General features: G+C 40.8%; 1 protein-coding gene across 5 annotated transcripts in view; it reads right to left on the reverse strand.

Annotated features, from left to right (window-relative positions):
- PPP2R5C (protein phosphatase 2 regulatory subunit B'gamma) overlaps positions 1 to 20,482 on the reverse strand; it is a 151,790-nt gene that overhangs the window by 100,449 nt on the left and 30,859 nt on the right. For 3 of the 5 annotated variants that reach the window (XM_074996505.1, XM_074996503.1, XM_074996504.1), the window contains exon 1: positions 12,805 to 12,950. The exons of the other annotated variants lie outside the window; for them this stretch is intronic. In XM_074996505.1, the coding sequence (XP_074852606.1) occupies positions 12,805 to 12,858 (54 nt within the window). In that variant the 5' untranslated portion in view covers positions 12,859 to 12,950. Of the gene's footprint in view, positions 1 to 12,804; positions 12,951 to 20,482 lie in introns of those variants that run through there. 5 annotated transcript variants of the gene reach the window in all.

Below are 20,482 nucleotides of genomic sequence, written 5' to 3' on the forward strand. Positions count from 1 at the left end.
ATTAAATATAATTCCTTCCACCTTTCCCCTGGTTACTCTACACCAAGCCACAACTCTGCATATTCAAATCCCTTCTAGAAACTATCAAACAAAAAAGCAGTCAAGTAGCGCTTTAAAGACTAACAAAATAATTTATTACCTAATAAAATTATTTTGTTATCTTTAAAGCGCTACTTGACTGCTTTTTGTTTTGATAGTATATAGACCAACACAGCTTTCTCTCTGTTACGCTTCTAGAAACTGATTTCCTTTCATACTGCCTACCGGGTGGGGGGAAGGGGGAAAAAAGGAGGTAAAGCTCCATTCTGAGGCCACGTCTGCACTAGGCCTTAAAGTCGGTTATGGACATGTAATTCCAGCTTCAGCAGTTTCATAGCCAGAACTGATGTACAGTAATCCCCCAAGATATGTAACCCTTGCATACCCCGAAATTCACATAAGTTGGGGGCTTGGGCAGTGGGTTGGGGTGTGGGAGGGAGGTGGGGAAGGTTAAGCCTGGGGTGGGTTAGGGCTGCAGGGGGTGGAGTTCAGCCGGGTCTGCGAGGAATAGGGCCAAGGTGGAGGCAGGGTTTGAGTTAGGTCTGTGGGGGTTGGGGCCGGGGTGAAGGGGCTGGAGCCAGGGCGCACGGCGGAGGCTGAAGCTGCCCCCTGGCGGCTCTCAGTGGAATAGCTGGCTGCTTCCAGCTCTGTTCCCCTTTGACAGGGAGATCTCCTCCCTCGCCGCATCTCAAGGGTTTACTGTACACAGTCTGAATCGGGGGTCAGCTGCATAAGAGAAGGGTCGCATACTCCGAGACCTTACTGTATCTACAATTGACTTATCTGGCTGTCCTTACTGAGGAAGGTTAACAGGAGAAATTCTCCTGTCAATCTCCTCTACTCTTTGCAAGATTGAGGAATACAGGAGTCATCTCTCGATCCCCCCAGTTCAATATCATATGTGCCCACTAGGCACCAAAATCAAACCCCAGAAGATTGACCTTGACCTGTTTGATTTCCTGGGTAGTCTAGTTGTACCCTAAATAACTGTGCAATGCCACCACACTGGTCCTTCCTCTAATCATGTCTGTGTTATTCTAACTAATGTCAGATTTAATCTAGATTTAGCTCTTTGGGCCTGTCTTTTTGTTCTATATTGCAGTGTTTCACAGATATATTTGATCGCAACCCACTCCTGTAACAATTTATGGCTCCTCACTGCATGAGTACATATACCAATTTAAAAAAATTAAAAAAATGCAACTTTAATTTTAAAAGTTTAAAAACAGCAATGTACTAATTCAAATAGAGCCAATGATCCTTGTAATAAGAGTAAAGGAGAAAATTATTCACCCAGTGCAGTAACAAAGGTTCTTCAGGATGTATGTCTATATGGGTGCTCCACTGTGGGTGTTTATGCATCCTCATGCTTCTCATCAGAGCTTTCCAGTAGCAGTGGCCATTCAGCCTCTGCAGGCAACCTGGTCCTCCTCACGTTCTGCCTCAAGGATAATTACCAAGGATAATGCACAAGCAAACCACCCTCCACTCCTTTTTTACCACAGAGTCCTTATTCAGTAACCCTAAGGAAGATGGGAGGGGTTTGGGTTGTGGAGCACCCATAAGGATACATCTCAAAGAACCACTGTTACTGAACAGAATGAGTAACTTTCTCTTTGAAATAGTTTCCTATGGTCGCTCCATGGGGATAAGCAGTACCCCATGGGAGGGTGGGGATTCTAAATCAAGTCAAGTGTAGATGACAATGTTGTTGAGCCAAAACAGCACTGGAAGTAGAGTCCCCAATAACACATGTTCTGTCAACATAGGTAGAGGCTACCAGATGGCTGCTCAGCAGATTTCCAAAACTGGGACATTCCTGAGAAGGCAACAGAGGAGGAAAACAGTACTTCTTGTGTGGAACTCAGGAGCTATGTGTTGGAGCTATGAAGAAGCCAAACCTTGAAATGGAGTGTCTGCAGGTTGGGATGGAGAGCCTGACTTCCGTTCTGTGCCAAAAGTCAAGGAATGAGCTGAAGTGCAATTAGCACATACATCATCATCTGTGATAGGTACAGATGCCACATCTGTCTCAGCTAAGTGGGAGCCATCATATGACATTTACTCTTTCCTTTTCTATTTCCTAAAGGACTTCTAGCAACAAAAGGAATGGGAGAAGGATGTGAGAGTGTCCACTGATGAGTGCTGTCCAGGACCTGCCCTGAAGCAGCAGCACTGGTCTTTCATTTTCAGTAAGTGGCGAACAAGTCAAGCACCAGGATTACCATTAGTGTAATATAATGTGGAATACCACTGGGTTCAGCTCATAATTGTAGTTGTGAGAAAACTTGCAAGTGAGGAATTATGCTGTTGTATCCTTGCATAAGGAGCACCTTTAAAACCCAGGATGAATGGGTAAAAGGGAAGGGGTAGAAGCTATTACAAGTACTTATTTTAATTAAAAGGGTGATCAAGAACAGAACCTCATCACCTAAAAAATGTGCACAAATCCACAAACTATTACAGTAACCACTTTAAAAAGAGGATCTAAAGCAGTGGCTCCCAAATGTCTTGGCATCATGCCCCCCTTTTAATTTTTGAGAAACTCTCACACACCCCTACCTCTACCATCATCCAAACCCCCTTTTAACAAAAAAAATTCAATTTGTAATTAAAAATAAACACAAAAACTTGATATAAATGTTATTTAAAATTATAAATGAGCACAAATAGTTTTTTTTGGCCCCTGGCAGGTGCCTGGTGCAGCCCTGGCTGGCCAGCTACCTGAGCCCCATGCCAGCCACATCACCGCCTGAGACCCACACTGCTGGGGCCAGCCACCCACCCACCTACCCATCACCCGGACCAGCCACCTGGCTGCCCGCTGGCTGTCTGAGCCCTACACTGCCAGGACCAACTGCCCGCCCACCTGCTGCCTACTCCAGATGTAGGACAGCTGCCCAAGCTGCCCACCCAAGCCCCACACTGCTGGGGTCAGCCACCTGCCTGCCATCCTGAGCTACCCAAGCCCCACGCTGCTGGGGCAGTCACCTGCCTGCCTGCCAGCCAGCTCAGCCCCCAGCCTGAGCCATCCCAGCCCCGCACTGCTGGGGCCAGCCACCAGCCTGAGATATCTGACCTCTGAGATGTCGGGCCAGCTGCCCAACCACTGAGAGCCCCACAAGCTGGCTGGCCTCCCCAGCCTCACAAGACCTGTGAGCTGCCCACCTGAGCCCCTCCCATCCCACAAAGCCAGGCACCACCAGCCTCCTACTCTTACCCCATCCCCATCCCCCTCAACCGATCCAAGCACCCGCAGCCTCCCACCTAACCACATCCTCCTCCTCCCCCCTCAACCCACACTCACTCATCTTTGCAGAAGGCAGCTAGCACCACATGGGTCTTCGCTGGCTGCCTGCTTTTTATAGCAGCTGTGCCAGCTCACCCATGTAAAATGGCCGGGGCTGAGAGCCAGAAGCAAAGGCTGGCTCTTTCTTCAGGTGGGGGGAATAATGGGAGGGGCGAGTCGCCTCCTGCCCCCACCCCCGTCCCTGGAACTTCTTCACGCCCCTCAGTTTGGGAAACCATAATCCAAAGTAGTAACAGAGAGGAAGCCGTGCTAGTCTATACACTATCAAAACAAAAAGCAGTCAAGTAGCACTTTACAGACCAGCAAAATAGTTTATTAGGGGAGCTTTCGTGGGACAGATCCACTTCTTCAGACCATAGCCAGACCAGACCAGTGGTCTGGCTATGGTCTGAAGAAGTGGGTCTGTCCCACGAAAGCTCCCCTAATAAACTATTTTGCTAGTCTTTAAAGTTCTACTTGACTGCTTTTTGTTTTGCATGATCTAAAGTATTTGTGAATAGACGGCTAAGTAGTCCATCTCCAGTCAGTGCTGGCTGAGAAAAAATTGAGGCTCATTTGCTCACACGCTTAATTAACCTAAAGCAGTGTTTGCCAAACGATGTTGGGCAGGAACCCAAGGGTCTGTGATGTGAAAATAAGGGTTCCCTGAGAAAATTCCATTACAATAACATTTTATGACTTAAAAAATTACTATTTAAGTATTTATGTATTTTATTAAAAACAATTTTCATCTGAGTTTGCCATGATAAGTGTCCCCGTGTAATGCCAGCTTAGCCAGAGAATGGGGACCATGTTGTCACTATGCACGCAACCAATGGTGCAATCGCCTGTTATATACCACCATTAAGCCCCATCCTCACTCCCAGGGAGCACAGATCATTTTGAGGTGGCTTATGTAAAGAATACTTAGCTTTATCAAGACATGTAATTTGTCAGTTGTTACCCCTGGCCCACATATACTTGTGCGAACTGGGTTCTTGAATTATGCAGCAACAAAAGCCAAATACAGAAATGGACTGAATGCCATGCCAGATATGCGAATCCAACTTTTCAGTATTAAACCAAATGTAAAAAGAATTTGCCTAGAAAAAAAACACTTTTCACATCAAAAACTGCCAATATAATGCACATTAGTTTTTTAACTCTATTTTTGTACACGTTAAATGTGACTTTTGTTTTTAAATATGTGCAATTAAACTAAATTTTGATCTCATGACCTTGTTTGGAATTTGTTCATTATTATCCTTACTTATTTGTGGTCTACTTTTTCGGCTCTGTATATAGGACTGTTACTAGGGGGTTCTGCAAAATTCTTTCGCATTTAAAAGGGTTCCTTGGCCAAATAAAATTGTGAAACACTGACCTAGAGACAGATCACATATATGCAGGCTAAGAGGACACTGCTACAGAATATCTCCAATCTGAAGCACAGAGATGAATAAACTCCTGGGTGGAACACCTTAGGGACACTACTCAAAGTAGCAGCAAAATCACGATGGCGGTCTACGCTTACAACTGAATGTGCACACTGTGTTGTGGCAAACATTTTAACACACAAATGGCATCAACTTTTATATAATGCTATGGAAGTGTAACAGAAATCTGCGAAAATGCACAGCTCCATGCAGAGTCAGAGTATCACTTGAGGACCTGATATGTCTGTAGGTATCAGATCTGCTAGTTAGTTATTCTTTGCTGTGGGTAAAATGTGTGCACTGAATTTTATTCTCCTACCGCTTTTCTTGTCCAGCAGAGTATATTCTGTGCCCCTCCAAGTGGGCCCACCACCCTGCCTCCATTTAAAAATCTCTGCTGTACAGATCTTACGGCTATTCTAACATACAGAGCATGATTTAATTCAACTGTCATAAATTACACAATCATTGAACATTAGCTGATGACCTAATACTCTTTAGATAAATCTTGATGCAACTGGTCTTGTCTTGGAAACAAAAGAAATTATAGACTAGAAACCAAGGATTCTCTGCTATTTAAGGAAAAACACTTCAGCAATTTCTCCAGAACGCAGCTCTGATCCTAATGCAATTATGCTATTTCTGGGTTGGTGTTTATTTTAAAAACATTAATAAAAGTCAGCTTAAGTGAAATAACTATATAAAATACAGATTTGATGCAAAAACGTGTTTTATAAACCAATATTTCTACCATTCCTCTTTGTTACAATGAGCCAGATATCTTAAATCTTCTCTCTTAATTTGTTTGATAACTTTCATTTTCTCTGGGTGTGTTGAGTGGGTATGCACTGGGAAGTGAAGGAGGGGTATGCCGTACTAGGGTCCACAACTCTGCAGAAGTAATGTCTGAAATTCCTTCCTTAGAACACATTTAAGTTAACTCTTGGTTGAGATAGAAACAGATGTCCCGACTACTTCATCTCTTAAAAATCTGAGCCCAACTTATCATTGGTTCCTGCAAAATGCTAGCATTCATTTCAGGGGCTTTATCTAATTTACAGTAAAATTATTGAGAAATGCCAGTAGGCTTTTTGGGCTTTGATTTCTTATGAGGGACACATTATTTTTTTAGCAAATCTTTCTTTTACTTTCTAGTGTAGCCAGCCCCATTCTCTTTTCTTACATGACTAGCTGCCAACCTGTCTGCTGTACCTTCCATAGAAACTCACTTCCCCGTAGCAACACCATCCTTTCCATTGTTAGTATAAGCAATACCTTCCCTGATCAATGTGCCTGTTGAATTTGGGAACTATATGATATGAAAAAGGGAGGAGAGAGAGAAGTCAAGCAGCTCAATTGCCAGATAGTAGCATCAGTCTTTTGGAGAGTATCTAGAAAAACTGATTTAATGAGAGGTATGTCAGTTCTGTGCACAGCTGCCAGTGTTAGCAAGGAGTACTGGCAATTCCTTCCTGAGAAAAAGTTTAATGTTACTGCATCAAGGAATCTGTCTCAAATACAGTACCAAGTCAACTGTGCATATTTTCAGAAGACTACCTATCTGCAGAATATCCATTTTCTAACTGTGCAAATTAGTCAACATATTTAATGTGAGCTTCTGTATCTGCACTTCTTTTTCCACTGTACACAATGTGGACTACTGCCATGCCCATTTTTAAATTTCTGTAGGCATTCTTGCAAATGGTCACACTCATGCTGCAAGTTAAGTTCTTTATGCAATATTTTTTATGGTGCCATCACCACCTCAGCTGAAATGCTAACAGCTTTGTTCCACAGGAGCCTGAACCAGTGAATAAATGCACTATCACTGCTCTTCTTCAGTGCCTTATGAACGCTTGTATTTTTTAACGTAACTTGCACCAAAAATGTTAACGATTTGATTCTTTTGCTTCTTCGAATCACACACTGTAGATGACCCTACATTATAAAATTCACATAAGATGTACCAATGTGCCTTTTTCCAATTTCTGCAACAATTTCACTTTTTGCTGTATCGATACTGACATATGCTTAAGCTTAGCAGCATTACCAATACTCCCCCTGCTTGCTTACTACTTAAGAGTAAATTAGAGCTAAACAACAGCACAGAACACTAAGAGCCAGGATTGGCGGAACTTTGCCAGACTGTGCAAAACTTGGCCCCACACATGGTAAGTGAACACTTGGTTAACTAAAATCGCACTGGACCACGAATATTCCAGCTGAGAAAGTGTTGGACCAGAAAGGTTCAATCTGTGCCTCTTCAAATCATAATCTGGAGATGCTTTAGTTTACAAAATTTTAAAGATACCAGAAATCTAACAGTAAGGCAAAAAAAAATATGTCCTCTATGGAATTTTCTGTTAGGTGTAAGCAAAGTAGTAGTATTTGTCCCTTAAAATTCCATACAAGTGAACCAGGCATTTTAAGTCCTATATTTATTAGGGGTGAAAACAACACCAAACAGTTCCAGCTTTCCATTAGAAGAGAGAGCAGGAAGTTGGAAACCCTGTAATCAATTTATTTTAAAAAAAAAAAAAAAAGATAGTCAAGAATGTTAGATTTCTCTTGTGCACAAGATTCTAAGGTTCAAGATGTAGTGCACAGAAGAATATTTGGAGGAGAAATTATCAATCAGTGAAGGAAAGAATCTAAGGTTAATTTCCAAGACACTTTTCATAGAAAGATTTACTATACCTAAAGCAGTAGACAGGGCATTTCCTAATCATGTTGAAAATATTTCAAACTATCTCCTTGACCAGTATGGCCTGGAGAAGCACAGGATACACTTAAAGCATCATCAGCATTAGAAAAATCTGACTTGAAACCAAAAGAAACACAGCCATGAGGTTTTCCAGGTCTTCTAAGGATGCACAGTGGGTGGCTTCATAGAAAAGTACAAATTAAAAAAATGCTTCTAAACATAAAACTACTCATTTAAAATTGCTCTAGTGAAACAGACATCTGCAACAGTAGCAACAGATGAGTCTAAAATGAAATTATAAATCAGTTTTTATCTGGCTTTTATGCATTCGAATTTGGGTGTCAGGAATCTTCATTCACTATTGAAGATTTAAAAAAAAAATATTTCAAGTGTAACACTCAGGTAGTTCCATTAATAAGGAAAATGGTTTATATATCCAATGTCAAAAAAATAGAAGCCAAGCACAAAACTGCTGCTTTTCAACCTTATTATGGACATCATGAACAGAGTGGTTACAAAAACAAATAAACAAAGGAGAAGTCCTGTGGCACCTTATAGATTAACAGATATTTTGGAGCACAAGCTTTCACGGGCAAAGATCTGCTTTGTCAGAGTGGCTACGTCTACACTACAGTGATCTTTTGAAAGAAGTCCCTCCAGAAGATCTCTTCCAAACAAACTTCTTTCTAAGGAATGTGTCCACATGCAGAAAAGCAGACGAAGAGAGTGATCTAATCTTTCAAAAGAGAATGTCCATACAGCCCCCGCTCTTTTGAAAGAGCAGGACAAGGATCAAAAAAATCAGGTGCATGGAGGACTGCTTTTTTCTCAAAAGAAGCTTTTGAAAGAAGACGCTCTTTCTGATCCAGAAGCAGAAGGAGGCTTCTGGAAGACGAGCCACATTCTTTCTATTTCAGGTTGAAAGAGCACATTTTGTGTGTAGACACGCCGCCTGTTCTTTCAAAACAAGGCCAAATTTCTGACAGAACTTGCTAGTAGAGACACGGTGAGAAGTTGATTTAAATTAACAATTTTGTTTCAAATGAAATTTTCTCACTATACTGAGACAGTTTTGTAATTTGAACTTCCATAACAATATACCAACGGATACATGTTTTAACCACTATTCATACATAGAAAGTGTGAATTATTCTTATATTTCTTCACAACTTATAATGACTGAACTAAAATTTTCTAGCTTTAGGGAGAAGGTGCATAGGTTTCCTCACAGTGACGATGATCATATAAAAATTGATGAAATAGCTTCAAATTTTTGTACCGTTAAGAGCCCCATAGAAGTATTAAACTTGATTTATTTTAAGGCTTTTAGTATGATGTGGTAATTAGTATTCAAGACACAGAATACATTTTTCATTATAAACTACAGAAAACTATAAAAATTATAATTTCATTATAAAACTTTGCAAATAAACTGAAATGAGAATTAAGCAGTTGCCTTAAGGAAATAAAAAAAAAGCAACTAAAGAGTTTAAATGTGCAGATCTCCAGATTTTCGTTTGCTGCATCACTAGTTTACAAATAACACACTAGGCACATGTAGCTATTTGACCAGCTGAGTGTGGCTGGTTGGCCTGAACAACAAATAAATTCAGAATAAGTGTTCCTGTATACACACCCTATGTCGGTAATTTCCACTCCAAATCATTTGATGGATGAAGTGGGTTTTACCCACAAATTTATTCCCTAATAAACATGTTAGTCTCTAATGTGCCACGACAGCTCATTTTTTCCCCCAGATAAGACAGTTACCTTTCCATAACTGATCATCTTTGAGATATGTTGCTCACATTCAGGCCACATTAGGTTCGTCTGCTTGCCACCTGCACTCAAGCTGGAAGCTCTTCCCTTAGCAGCATCCACAGGGGAGCACCTCTAGTAAAGCCATGTTGACTTTTCCCCAACAAAACATTCATAAAATACTTCTGTTCTTTATTATAATCTTTATTATAATCTCCATCAATTTATCTGATACTGAAATTAGGATTACTGGACTGTAAAAAAGGGATCGATAATAAGACAAAAGATATCATACTTCCCCTATATAAAACTATGGTACGCCCACATCTCGAGTACTGCGTGCAGATGTGGTCTCCTCACCTCAAAAAAGATATATTGGCATTAGAAAAGGTTCAGAAAAGGGCGACTAAGATGATTAGGGGCTTGGAAAGGGTCCCATATGGGGAGAGGCTAGAGAGACTGGGACTTTTCAGTTTGGAAAAAAGGCGATTGAGGGGCGATATGATAGAGGTATATAAAATCATGAATGGTGTGGAGAAAGTGAATATAGAAAAATTATTTACCTTTTCCCATAATACAAGAACTAGGGGACACCAAATGAAATTGATGGGTAGTAGGTTCAAACTAATAAAAGGAAATTTTTCTTCACACAGCGCACAGTCAACCTGTGGAACTCCTTGCCTGAGGAGGCTGTGAAGGCCAGGACTCTATTAGGGTTTAAAAAAGAGCTTGATAAATTTTTGCAGGTTAGGTCCATAAATGGCTATTAGCCAGGGATAAAGTATGGTGCCCTAGCCTTCATAACAAGGGCAGGAGATGTATGGCAGGAGATAAATCACTTGATCATTGTCTTCTGTTCTCCTTCTCTGGGGCACCTGGCATTGGCCACCGTCGGCAGATGGGATGCTGGGCTTGATGGACCTTTGGTCTGACCCAGTATGGCCATTCTTATGTTCTTATGTTAATTGCTACGCTCACCGCTGAAGCTTTTTTAAAAATTCACCTGAAGTTTTTTAAGCTTCAGTGAACCAAAAAATTCTGCAAATTACATTGGAGAAATGAGAGGAACCTGACATAGTATACTTTTTTTAAAGTGGAGACTATCTACCTTCAGTTATCTTTGATTATATTCCTTTGATTAGAGGCAGAGTCCCTGTGCTCAACCAGTGGATAAAATATCTTGAAAACAGTGGTTCTCATTCTTTCCAGACTACTGTACCCCTTTCACGAGTCTGATTTGTCTTAAGTACCCCCAAGATTCACCTCACTTAACTGTTTTCTTACAAGGAAAAAAAAGGCAGAAAACTGTCACACTGTTACTGAAAAATTGCTTACTTCTCATCTTTGCCATATAAATAGAAAATAAATGAATTGGAATATAAAGACTAAACTTATATTTCAGTGTACAGAATATAGCGCAGTATAAACAAGTAATTGTATGAAATTTTACTTTGTACTGACTTCACCCTTGCTTTTTCTGCAGCCTGCTGTAAAACTAGTTAAATATCTAGCACATCTGAAATACCCCTGAAAGACCTCTGTGCACCTCTGGATGAGAAACCACTGCTGTAGAGAACTCCTCAACCCTCAAGCCAACATTATGATCTCCTGGAATACATCCAAATCCCATTTCACACAGCCAGGTGCTATTAACCTTTTAAAAGGTATCACAAGGAATTATTTCTCCATTAGAGACCACATCCTACTGTCGAAATCAGGGATGCAGGCTTTCCAACAGGAATTCTTTGGTATTTATAGCAACATGTTTTCAATACAGTAAATGCTCAATTTAAGGGACTAATGAGGGGGACAGGTGTCCGTTAAACCTGAAAGTCCATTAAATATGAGGGCTTACTGACCCCACCCTCCCCAGCTGGATTCCTCCAATCCTACTCCTTTCCCTGCCAAAAAAAGCCTGACTCACTGGAACCGCTGATGCAGGAGGAGCCACTGGAGGGACCATGTCACACGGCTGGAATGACCCTGCTGCAGAAGCTCCCACCAGGGCTGGGGTGTATGTGAGAGAGGTCTGCACACATGTGCACCCCACCTGTGGTGAAAGGGCATGTGGTGGCTCCAGCAACAGTCCAGGCCATGGTGGAGGGTTTGGCAGCTGGAAGTGGTGAATCCAGTAAGTTGCCTTTCTTTCTTGGAAAGAGTGAGGGAGCAGGATTTAGGACTTTACAGGCGCCAATTAAGCAGACTTCGGAAACAACGGTGGGGGCTGGCAGACACCCATTGTTCCCAAAGTCTACTAAATCAGGCCGTGTAAAATTGAGGGTTTACTGTACAGGAAATTTATGTATACAGTAAACTCTTTCATAACCAGCACTCTATTATCCAGAAGTCTCAAGTAACTGACGTTTTAACGTTAAGTAAATGTTAGTTATATTTTTCATAACTACAGTATAATGAATGTAACTACAAATTAAATGCAGCAAATACAGTATACATTTACAGCTTACAACACTGTTGTTGGTAAATAAAGTACTCTGCATACATCTGTTTGTTTCTTAGTATCTAATCTTGTGTTTCTTTAGTGTTACGCACTGCTAGGTATACCTCTTTATTATCCAGAATATTTGACTATCTGGCAACCTCCCGGTACCAGGGCTGCTAGAAATGAAAGAGTTTAATGTAGTATGCATCTGAACAATTCAGCTTATGCCAGGAAAAGCTGAAAAGACTAGTTGATGCAGTATAATTTCAGCTGTTTCTTTGATAAAGGATGAATGCAATTGTTCAAGTTGTCCTCATTGTACCCAATAAATATTTTGGGTTCATGAAGGAGTTAAAACTGTACATTAAAAAAAACCCACACATTTAACTGTGGAGGTATTTTACTCCTTTTACAAATCAAAATACAGCAATGCCAGTTATTAGTAATTGCAAGATATGCTATGTATTTTTTTTCTATCTGAATACCATGCCTATTTTTGTTTCAGACTTAGAAATGTTAAGAAATGTACACTTACAATATATTCCTGCTCTATGAAACCCAGATCATATACTCAGTAACTTGTCTGCTGAAGTAAAAGACAACAACAACAAAACCACAAACACTTCGAGGAAGTGCTTTTTAAATAAATACTAGGTATTACAAAGTTTGGGTATTTTTCCAGTGGCTTCCCAGTTCATTTATTCTCCATACTGATTTTAGGGCCATTACAATTTTTTTCACATAGAAAAAGCATTGCAGAACTCTGAACTCTTAAAATATGCTACACAAAATATGTGTACTGATAATTTAGCTCTGCCCTCCCCCCCATACCTTTTTGGGGTAGTGACTTCACATCCTTTGACATCAACACAGCTAGAAAGGGGGATGGGAGAGTCACAGCAGAAAGCAGTAAAACCTGCTTTTAACTATGCAAGCAATGCTTCGCTAAATTCTAAAATTCTCCAGATATCATTTAATACAAAACTCATTTCCATATTCCACAATTGCACCGAGTCTGCATTAAACAGAAAAGATTCTGCTACAGAGGACTTCCTGCTTTCCTTATCTGAAAATCACAATAGCCATTTATTAGCCAGCCACACACAGTTTCAATTCACTGAAACACACAATAACTCACCTCTAATATGTAAAAGGGCCACAGGCTGAAAAGGCCCATTGGAATTGGCTGCATCAACCACCATCCTGCTGCCAGTTTTATTACATGTCAACATCTAGGCTTCAGCAGGAAAGGCAATGTACTCCTTAAGGCAAGAAACCAGCCTCCATTTTAGTTTAAAAAAAAAAAGACAAACTGAAGCTCTCCGCAGCTGGAGGGAACTGGCTTGTGAGTGATGTAAGCAGTCAGGAGAAATCTGATTGGCTAGTAGCAGGAACTTAAAATGACACTAAAGAGCTGCAAATGAAAAAAAGGTTTCTGTAAGGCTGTCACTGCATTAAGCTTGTGTATTTTTCTGCTGTCTCTTGTGCCTCCATTCATCAGTAATTTAAGCAGAAAGCCATTTTTTCAGCACACTAATGAGCTAAACCTACAGTGTAAACAAAACATGTTGACAAAGGAGCTTGAAGGAATTACTGAAAACTTTCATCATCCATGATGATTTTACTGTTGGCACTTACAGCTTTGCATATAACCTGCACAACATGTACATATCTAAAGTGTTAGGCAAGGTACATGTATTTTGTTGAAAACACAAAACTTTAGACATTTTGTCTTAAAAACAATTGCCACTGTATCTCAAAAACCACCCCATTTTAAGTACATTTACCTTACTGCATTAAAATAATTAAACCTAGCATGAAAGATTAAATTTCAATGCTTTGCCTCCTACTTATTCATACCAAATAAATCAATACACATCAAATGAACCCACATCTTTAGTAAGCCATTAAGTGGACACTTTATAGAAAACTTTGTAAAGTTTTCTGTTAAGATAAAATTTTTTCTATATGTCATTCCTCCTCCTTATGTCCTTATTAAGTGGAAAGACAGGCATCTTAAAATATAATCTAAAATATAAGCTGTTGTAAAAACAAGATTTTATAAAAACACACCTTAGCATTGTTTCACTTTTAAAAATTCCAATACTCATGTTTGCTTAAAAATTCTGAAACCAAAACACTACACTACTCATTTACGATTTTCACCATTTTTTCCATAGCAAAATTCTGTAAGTATTGCTTTTTCATTTATCCAAAATGAAATGTAGTCATTTTGTAATACGCTAAGATGCATCACTAAAGCCAATTTTAACTTTAACAGTAAGCAGTTTCATTGGTTTTGACTTGAGCTGTCAAGTAACTGCAGTTAACACAAGCGACTAACTCAAATATATTGATTTCACTTACAACACAAACTGCAAAGCATGCATTGCTCACTTTATATTACTTTTATTAAAGTATTTGGATTGTAAAAGTGATAGTATTTTTCATGTGCCTCATAAAAGCACGGTAGTACAATTTCTATCATAAAAATTAAACTTAGAAATGTAGGAGTTTTTTTACTAAGTGTGCTGAAAACCCAAACAAGGTAAAGTTTTACAGCCTTCAAGTGGATTAGGTCCTACTTCTTGTTCAATCACTAAGCCAGCAAGTGTATTTACATTTACAGGAGATAATGCTGTTACCTGAAAGTAAGAACATGCTTCAACAGTGCAAATATTTGTACTCTGACTATAAAGTGAACATTGTACACTTTGCATGCTGTGTTGTAACTGAAAGTGTAGAAAAACCACCAAAATATTTACAATAAATTTAAATTGCTATTCTATTACTGTTTAATGTGATCAAAACTCAGATTAATTATTAATGGTGATCGTCGCTTGAGAATCCTAGTTTCAACACTACTCTTCTACGTACTCTTTGCAATCATAGTGGTGTTAGTATTGCCTGACTTGGGGTATCAGAGATTTTGGAAAATCCAGTAGCCAAAGTTACATAGGATCATTTTTACAGTTACATAGGATCATAAGTAGGTGAAACCGTAGTAGGTATGGAAACTACATATGGTCTCTCATCACTTTATGCCAGGGCTCCACAAAATCAACAGTTAGTACTGATGAAAGCCATCATTAGAGAATTGGTTAAAATAATCATATCATCACTTTGATCTCTAGGGAACATACTTTGAGTGGCACATGCAATCTAGATTTTTGAGTGACTATCTCTGTTGTATAAATTCTTGTGTTTTATAACAGTCTCACTGAAAAATGGGAAGACCCCAATATCTGTGTAGCTTCATTCATAGTTTGAGACACACACACTCTTTGCCATCAAAGAACAAAATATTTTTACTAAAGCTAAGTTACCTTGAACAAATTAATTTACAAACAAAATCAAGAACGTAGTTATTCACTTCAAGACCTTAATAGGAGGAAAGGTTTGGGACTGAGACGACAAAGATTACTTTAGTGAGGAATTTATACAATAAAACCCAAAAACAAGAAATGTAGAAAATACCGGTAGATATGGCAGAGATGCACCATCAAAAACCAATAGCTAATTAAATAAAACTATATATGGGAGGACAATAATTCCCCAGGTTGATAAAATATGAATAGCTCAGTCTAGAAGTAGAGGTAAATTCTCAACAAGGGAAATCCTCTTGGAACTTGACAAATTAACAAAACCAAAAATCATCAGCTTTGTTGTAAGACGAGTGAATATATTTTTAAGTTACAATTGCTAAAACTGGTCTCTTTCAAAGGAATGAATATGATAGTGTCCAGTCATGGTGACTTTTCTGTAGACTCTGCTAACAAAAATTTGACTTCCACCGTCACGTCTTATATCAGTCAAAGGAAGGATTATTTTTTAAAAAGGCCAATAAATCTTTCAGCAGAACAGAAGGATGTTTTAGATAGATAATTTACTTATTAATACAAGTAGATCAGTTACCGAGAGGCAATTTTGAAGAAAGTGTCATAACAAGAGCAATTCATGTCCTCAGTCACGCAAGAGAAAGTCAGCAAAAATCTCTTAATTGTTGGCAAACACCATTAAAAGGCTTATTTTAGGATCAGGCATATTTACTTAATAAATTAAATGACAAGATTGAGAGATTAAACAAAAATGCTCAAAGAGCAAAAGACAGATGTCTGTGACATACTAGAACGAAAGCTTTGAAGCACTTAGAGTCTCTGGGGTCTCAAATTAAGTAACTTCACTACAGTAAATTTTATGCTGAAGTAAGAGAGGAAAGAAAGTTAAAATCAGTAGTTCCCAAACTCTATCACACACACTGGCTCCTGTTAAATGTAATAGAACCTGTCCACTCTCCCTTCCAGAGCGTGGCCAGGAGCAGAGCGGGAGCTGCAGCTGGGAGCAGGGGCAGAGCTGCAGTAAGGGACCGGAGCAGGGACGGGAACGGCAGACAGGAGTGAAACTGCAGCCAAGCTGCGGCTGGGGCTAGGGCTGGAGCAGGGCTGTGTGGCGCTCCTTCCCCACCCCTCATGGCACGTGGTCAAAGACTTGACACAATCCTCTGGGGGCAACACCCACAGTTTTAGGAGCTATCTGTATACCATATGATGCAGGAAAGGACCACACAGGTCAACTACCTCTGTGAATCCCATCAGGTGAAAAAATAACATTTTCTGGTCTCATAGGTTAACAGTGACTCTTCAAGCCCATCAAAAAAGGTATGGCTTCCCTACCTTTCTTCTCCTTCATATTTTTTCTAACCATCCCCAACCCCTGGCACAGCTCTCCCTCCTGTTGTCCAATGTGAGGCAGGTCCCATGCCCCAAACTCAAAATTTATCCTTTCACTGCAGAGATCCAATACAAAACAGCACCTATTAGAAGACATTACTTTACAAACTGCTTGTAAAAAGAAGTTGAGCTTATTGTCAAACATTAGGGAAATTCAGGTGAAGTTAAAGAGCTCAAAAACCAAAACAGTATCATCTAAGTTTCAGAACCAAAGATTTTTATTTGATTTATTTATTTACTTATGTTTGTTTATTTATTTATTTTGGATGGGAGGGAGGCTCTTGAATGGCAAGTGAACCTGAAGCCAAGCAAAATATATACCAGACTGATTCCTTGAGCCCAGACTCCTCTTGCTGTATGAAGAAAAGAGAAAAACCTTAACATCCTTTTGACTTGAGGAGCTGCTGCTTCTACTGCCCCTTATTTCAGGACATGAAAAATTCCTTGTAAGAAAGTTTGGCACTTATCTCTTAAAGCTAGAAAGGGCCTGTAGGAGGGATGTAGGAAAGCATGGAGTTTCAGATCATATTTCTTTTGTACTTCTCTGCTATAGCAGAACATTAAGGTTGAATGAAGCCATATATGTGCCTCTATATCTGCTTCTGGGCAGGACACTGGCTATAGTCACACTGATTGCTTAGTCTGAAGGGAGGGATTAGAGACAGTTCGTGCTTTACACCCTTTGCACTTACTGCTCACTTACTGCTCCTTAACAAAGATTTTCACAGAGAATAAGGTAAATCCTCTCTCTTGCAACTTTGTGGCTAAGCATTAGAGGAATCTTTGCCTATGTACATGTCCCTGAACTCCTCCAAGTTCCAGCCACATCTGAACAGGTTAACAGTGACTACAGGGCTCTAGGAGAGAGTGTGAAGGAGTCAAAGGGAGAGCATATGTGTTCTTCTCATCTATCCTTCTGTAGTTGGGTAGCTGCCGCACTCTTACAAGGAAGGGGTTAAAGCAGGCTGAAGGGAGCCTGCACAGCACCCTAACCAATTAGAGAGAGCTAGTCAGAGTGAAGTTTGCTGGAGCAGCCTTGTATATAAGGAGCTGCTCAGCAGAGCAGAGTCAGCTGAGGTCTTGACTAAGGGGGATGAGGGACTAGCTCCCAGTAAGAGAAAGCAACTTGGACAGAGCGGTGCGGGGCAGGCTAGAGAGAGGCTCCAGCCTGACACCTTCCAGACTGTTATTCCTGATACAAAGGCCAGGAAGGTGCAAAGGGGTCACTGGAGAAGTGGCCCAGGAAGTGAGAGGCAACAAAGGGAGACAGGAGGAGGTCAGGACAAGGCTTCTGCCAGAGAGTCCCTGGGCCAGGATCCAGACTGGTGGGCAGCCCTGAGTTCCTCCCCTCCCGACACTGCACCTAGCCACAGAAAAAAGAGTAGCTTTTACAGACTCTGGCTTGTCCTGAAGTGAGGGGCTAGACAGTGGCTGCACTTCACCACACTGGTGGGTATATGGAGGCAGAACTGGATAAACCTGGAAGGGGGCGAAAAAACGTAGTGGGCACTTGTTAGCCAGTGGCCAGGTAATGTGCGGTGAGGTATTCCCCTGGGTCCTAAACAACTCAGTTTTCTACTGTTAGAGCAGGCAGCTCCTAGCACTCTCACCCACGGCCAGGCTGTAGTAGCCAAACGGTTAAAATTCTTTTTGTTGTGCCGGCTGTGTTGCAGTGACAAAAGGATAACAGGGTCAGGCTCAGAGCTTAACTAGTTACAAGTTTATTAAGCTACAGTTATAAGCGTGTGGTTACAAAAGGCTATTGTTTACTTCTTATATGCTAGCAAAGTACAGGTGTTAACAAGTTACGTTACAATCCAATACAAAGATATCTGTTACCATCTAACACAATGATATCTTGATACAATGACATCTAGTTACAGAGCTCTAATTCTTTAGCTGTGCACAAAAAAGTCGGAGACCTAGCATGGGTGTATCTTACCCTCTCTGCGTCTCTCGATACCAGCGTAGCCAAGCCGGATCGGTCGCTCAATTCCGCGGAAAGACGAATACGAGGTTGGGCGTCCCCAGTTGTGGACCTCGGGAGGCAGTCACCTGACCCGACCAGCAGGTAGTTGGTGGAATGCACTCAAAGTTAGAGTTCTGCTGGACCCATCTTTTATACCCCTTTTGGGTTACGTATTCTCTTTCTTATCTAAGGTGCCAGATCATACTGGTCTGTCTTTGTGACGACAGTTTGTTACAAGGGCATTTCTTACTTAATTTGCACTTGTAAGACAGGAGATAAGCAATTTAGGAGTACAGGACATTCTTTTCGTGTGGGCGGGGCACTTCCCCTTCTGGGATGGTTGTGTGGTCATCATATCCATCAATGCCAGCTGGGGTGATTTCTTGAGGGTCCCCCCCCCCCTCATGTTGACAGTTTGGCCTGTTAGCCTTCTATCTGTACTTTCTGTTTCTCAGGGTCACGATAAGCTAGCACATCTGGGCCTCAATGAGGGCATCAAAGACTGTGCTGTCAGCAGCCGTTTCCGTGCCCTGTGTGCTCCTCAGTGGGGGCGGGGGAGCAGCGAGCAAGCTGGCTTGTAAGGGGGAGACTTTGTCTGGCTACAGCACTGTCCTCTACGGAACAACACGGGTCCAAGACCAGAGCATGGAGACAACAGGTGACACCAGCCAGACTAGGGTGCCTTACTGATGAATGAGCTAATTCCCTGAGTGACCATTAGGAGAAGCCGCGGCAGTGAGTCGGACCCCACTACTCCTTCCTATTGAGCGTAAGGGTACAAGCAGAAACACATGCATCTTGGAGATGAATGCATTCAGGAAATACTCTGACTATGTAATATAGCATGGAAAGAAGGGAAGGCACCTAAGGAATGAACAAGATCCGTACTAGAAACAATACACAAGAAAGGAAGTGCACTGGAGTGCAAGAACTACAGAACAATTGCCCTAACAATTCATCTAGGCAAGGTCCTGATGATGATGACACTGACAGAGAAACTGAGATTGCAGATAGAAGAACATCTAATGGATGAGCTAGCGGGATTCAGGAGAACTACCATACAGCAGATACTGGCACTAAGAGTGATAGTGGAGAAAGCTCAATGAAAGAACAAGAACATCTACAATTGCTTCATCGATTTTCAGAAGGCATTTGACAGTATAGATCAGAAAGTAAGTTGGGCGGTGTTGGAGTCACATGGAGTGGATAGCAGACTGATATGGTTGTTGAAAGATATTTAGAACAATGAGGAGGCTGCAGTAAGAAAGTGTGGAGGATTGGGAAGTTTTTTTTAAAATGAGTAGAAGTATGAGACAAGGAGATCTGATACCGCGGAGCATCTTCTTCATGCCCCTAGAGAGAGCAATGGGCAAGATCAAGGAAGAGGAAGGAGGGATATTGGTGCACAGGATGAGAATTAACAACTTGAGGTTCATGCATGATACCGTTATCATCAAGGTAGGTAAAGAGAAGCTAGCGAGAATGTACATGTGTTAAAGGAGGAAGGGAAGCAGTATGGACTGATTATGAACATGAATAAAATGAAGACTTGTATTTGGAGATAAGGAAATAGGAAGGAAGATCGGTGTAGACGGGATCGAACTAGAGAACAAAGAAATTCACGTATCTGGAGAGCAACATGACATATGATCTAGACTGTGAGAAGGAAACAGCGACTAGAATAGAATGAAGATCATAGACAGGGTAGGACCATTGCTCAGTGAAGAATAACAGAAAATGTGGAAATGGCAGAGGCGCTTTATCACATCTGTGTTTCAATTGTCACCAAGGTGGTTGGTGGTAACCGAACACCTAACAGTGACTGCTAGTGGAAATGGGTGGGGGGGGTTTAGAAGATAAAATAGGAAAAGAACAAAGTTGAAACTAACAGAAGAGGAGAAAGGTCCCAAAAGAGCCGGGAATTGAAAATATAGTACCTATTTTTAAAAAGGGGAAGAAGGGGAACCCAGGAAGTTATAGAATAGTCAGCCTAACTTCCAAACCTGGGAAGATAATAGAAAAAAATTAATCAACTTGTAAGAACCTGATGGATAATAGGGTTATAAAGAATACTCAAGCACTGATTATTTTTCAAGAACAAATCATGCCAAACCAAC

Source organism: Carettochelys insculpta, chromosome 6 (genome assembly GCF_033958435.1).
Source record: "Carettochelys insculpta isolate YL-2023 chromosome 6, ASM3395843v1, whole genome shotgun sequence".
NCBI classification, from domain to species: Eukaryota; Metazoa; Chordata; order Testudines; family Carettochelyidae; genus Carettochelys; species Carettochelys insculpta.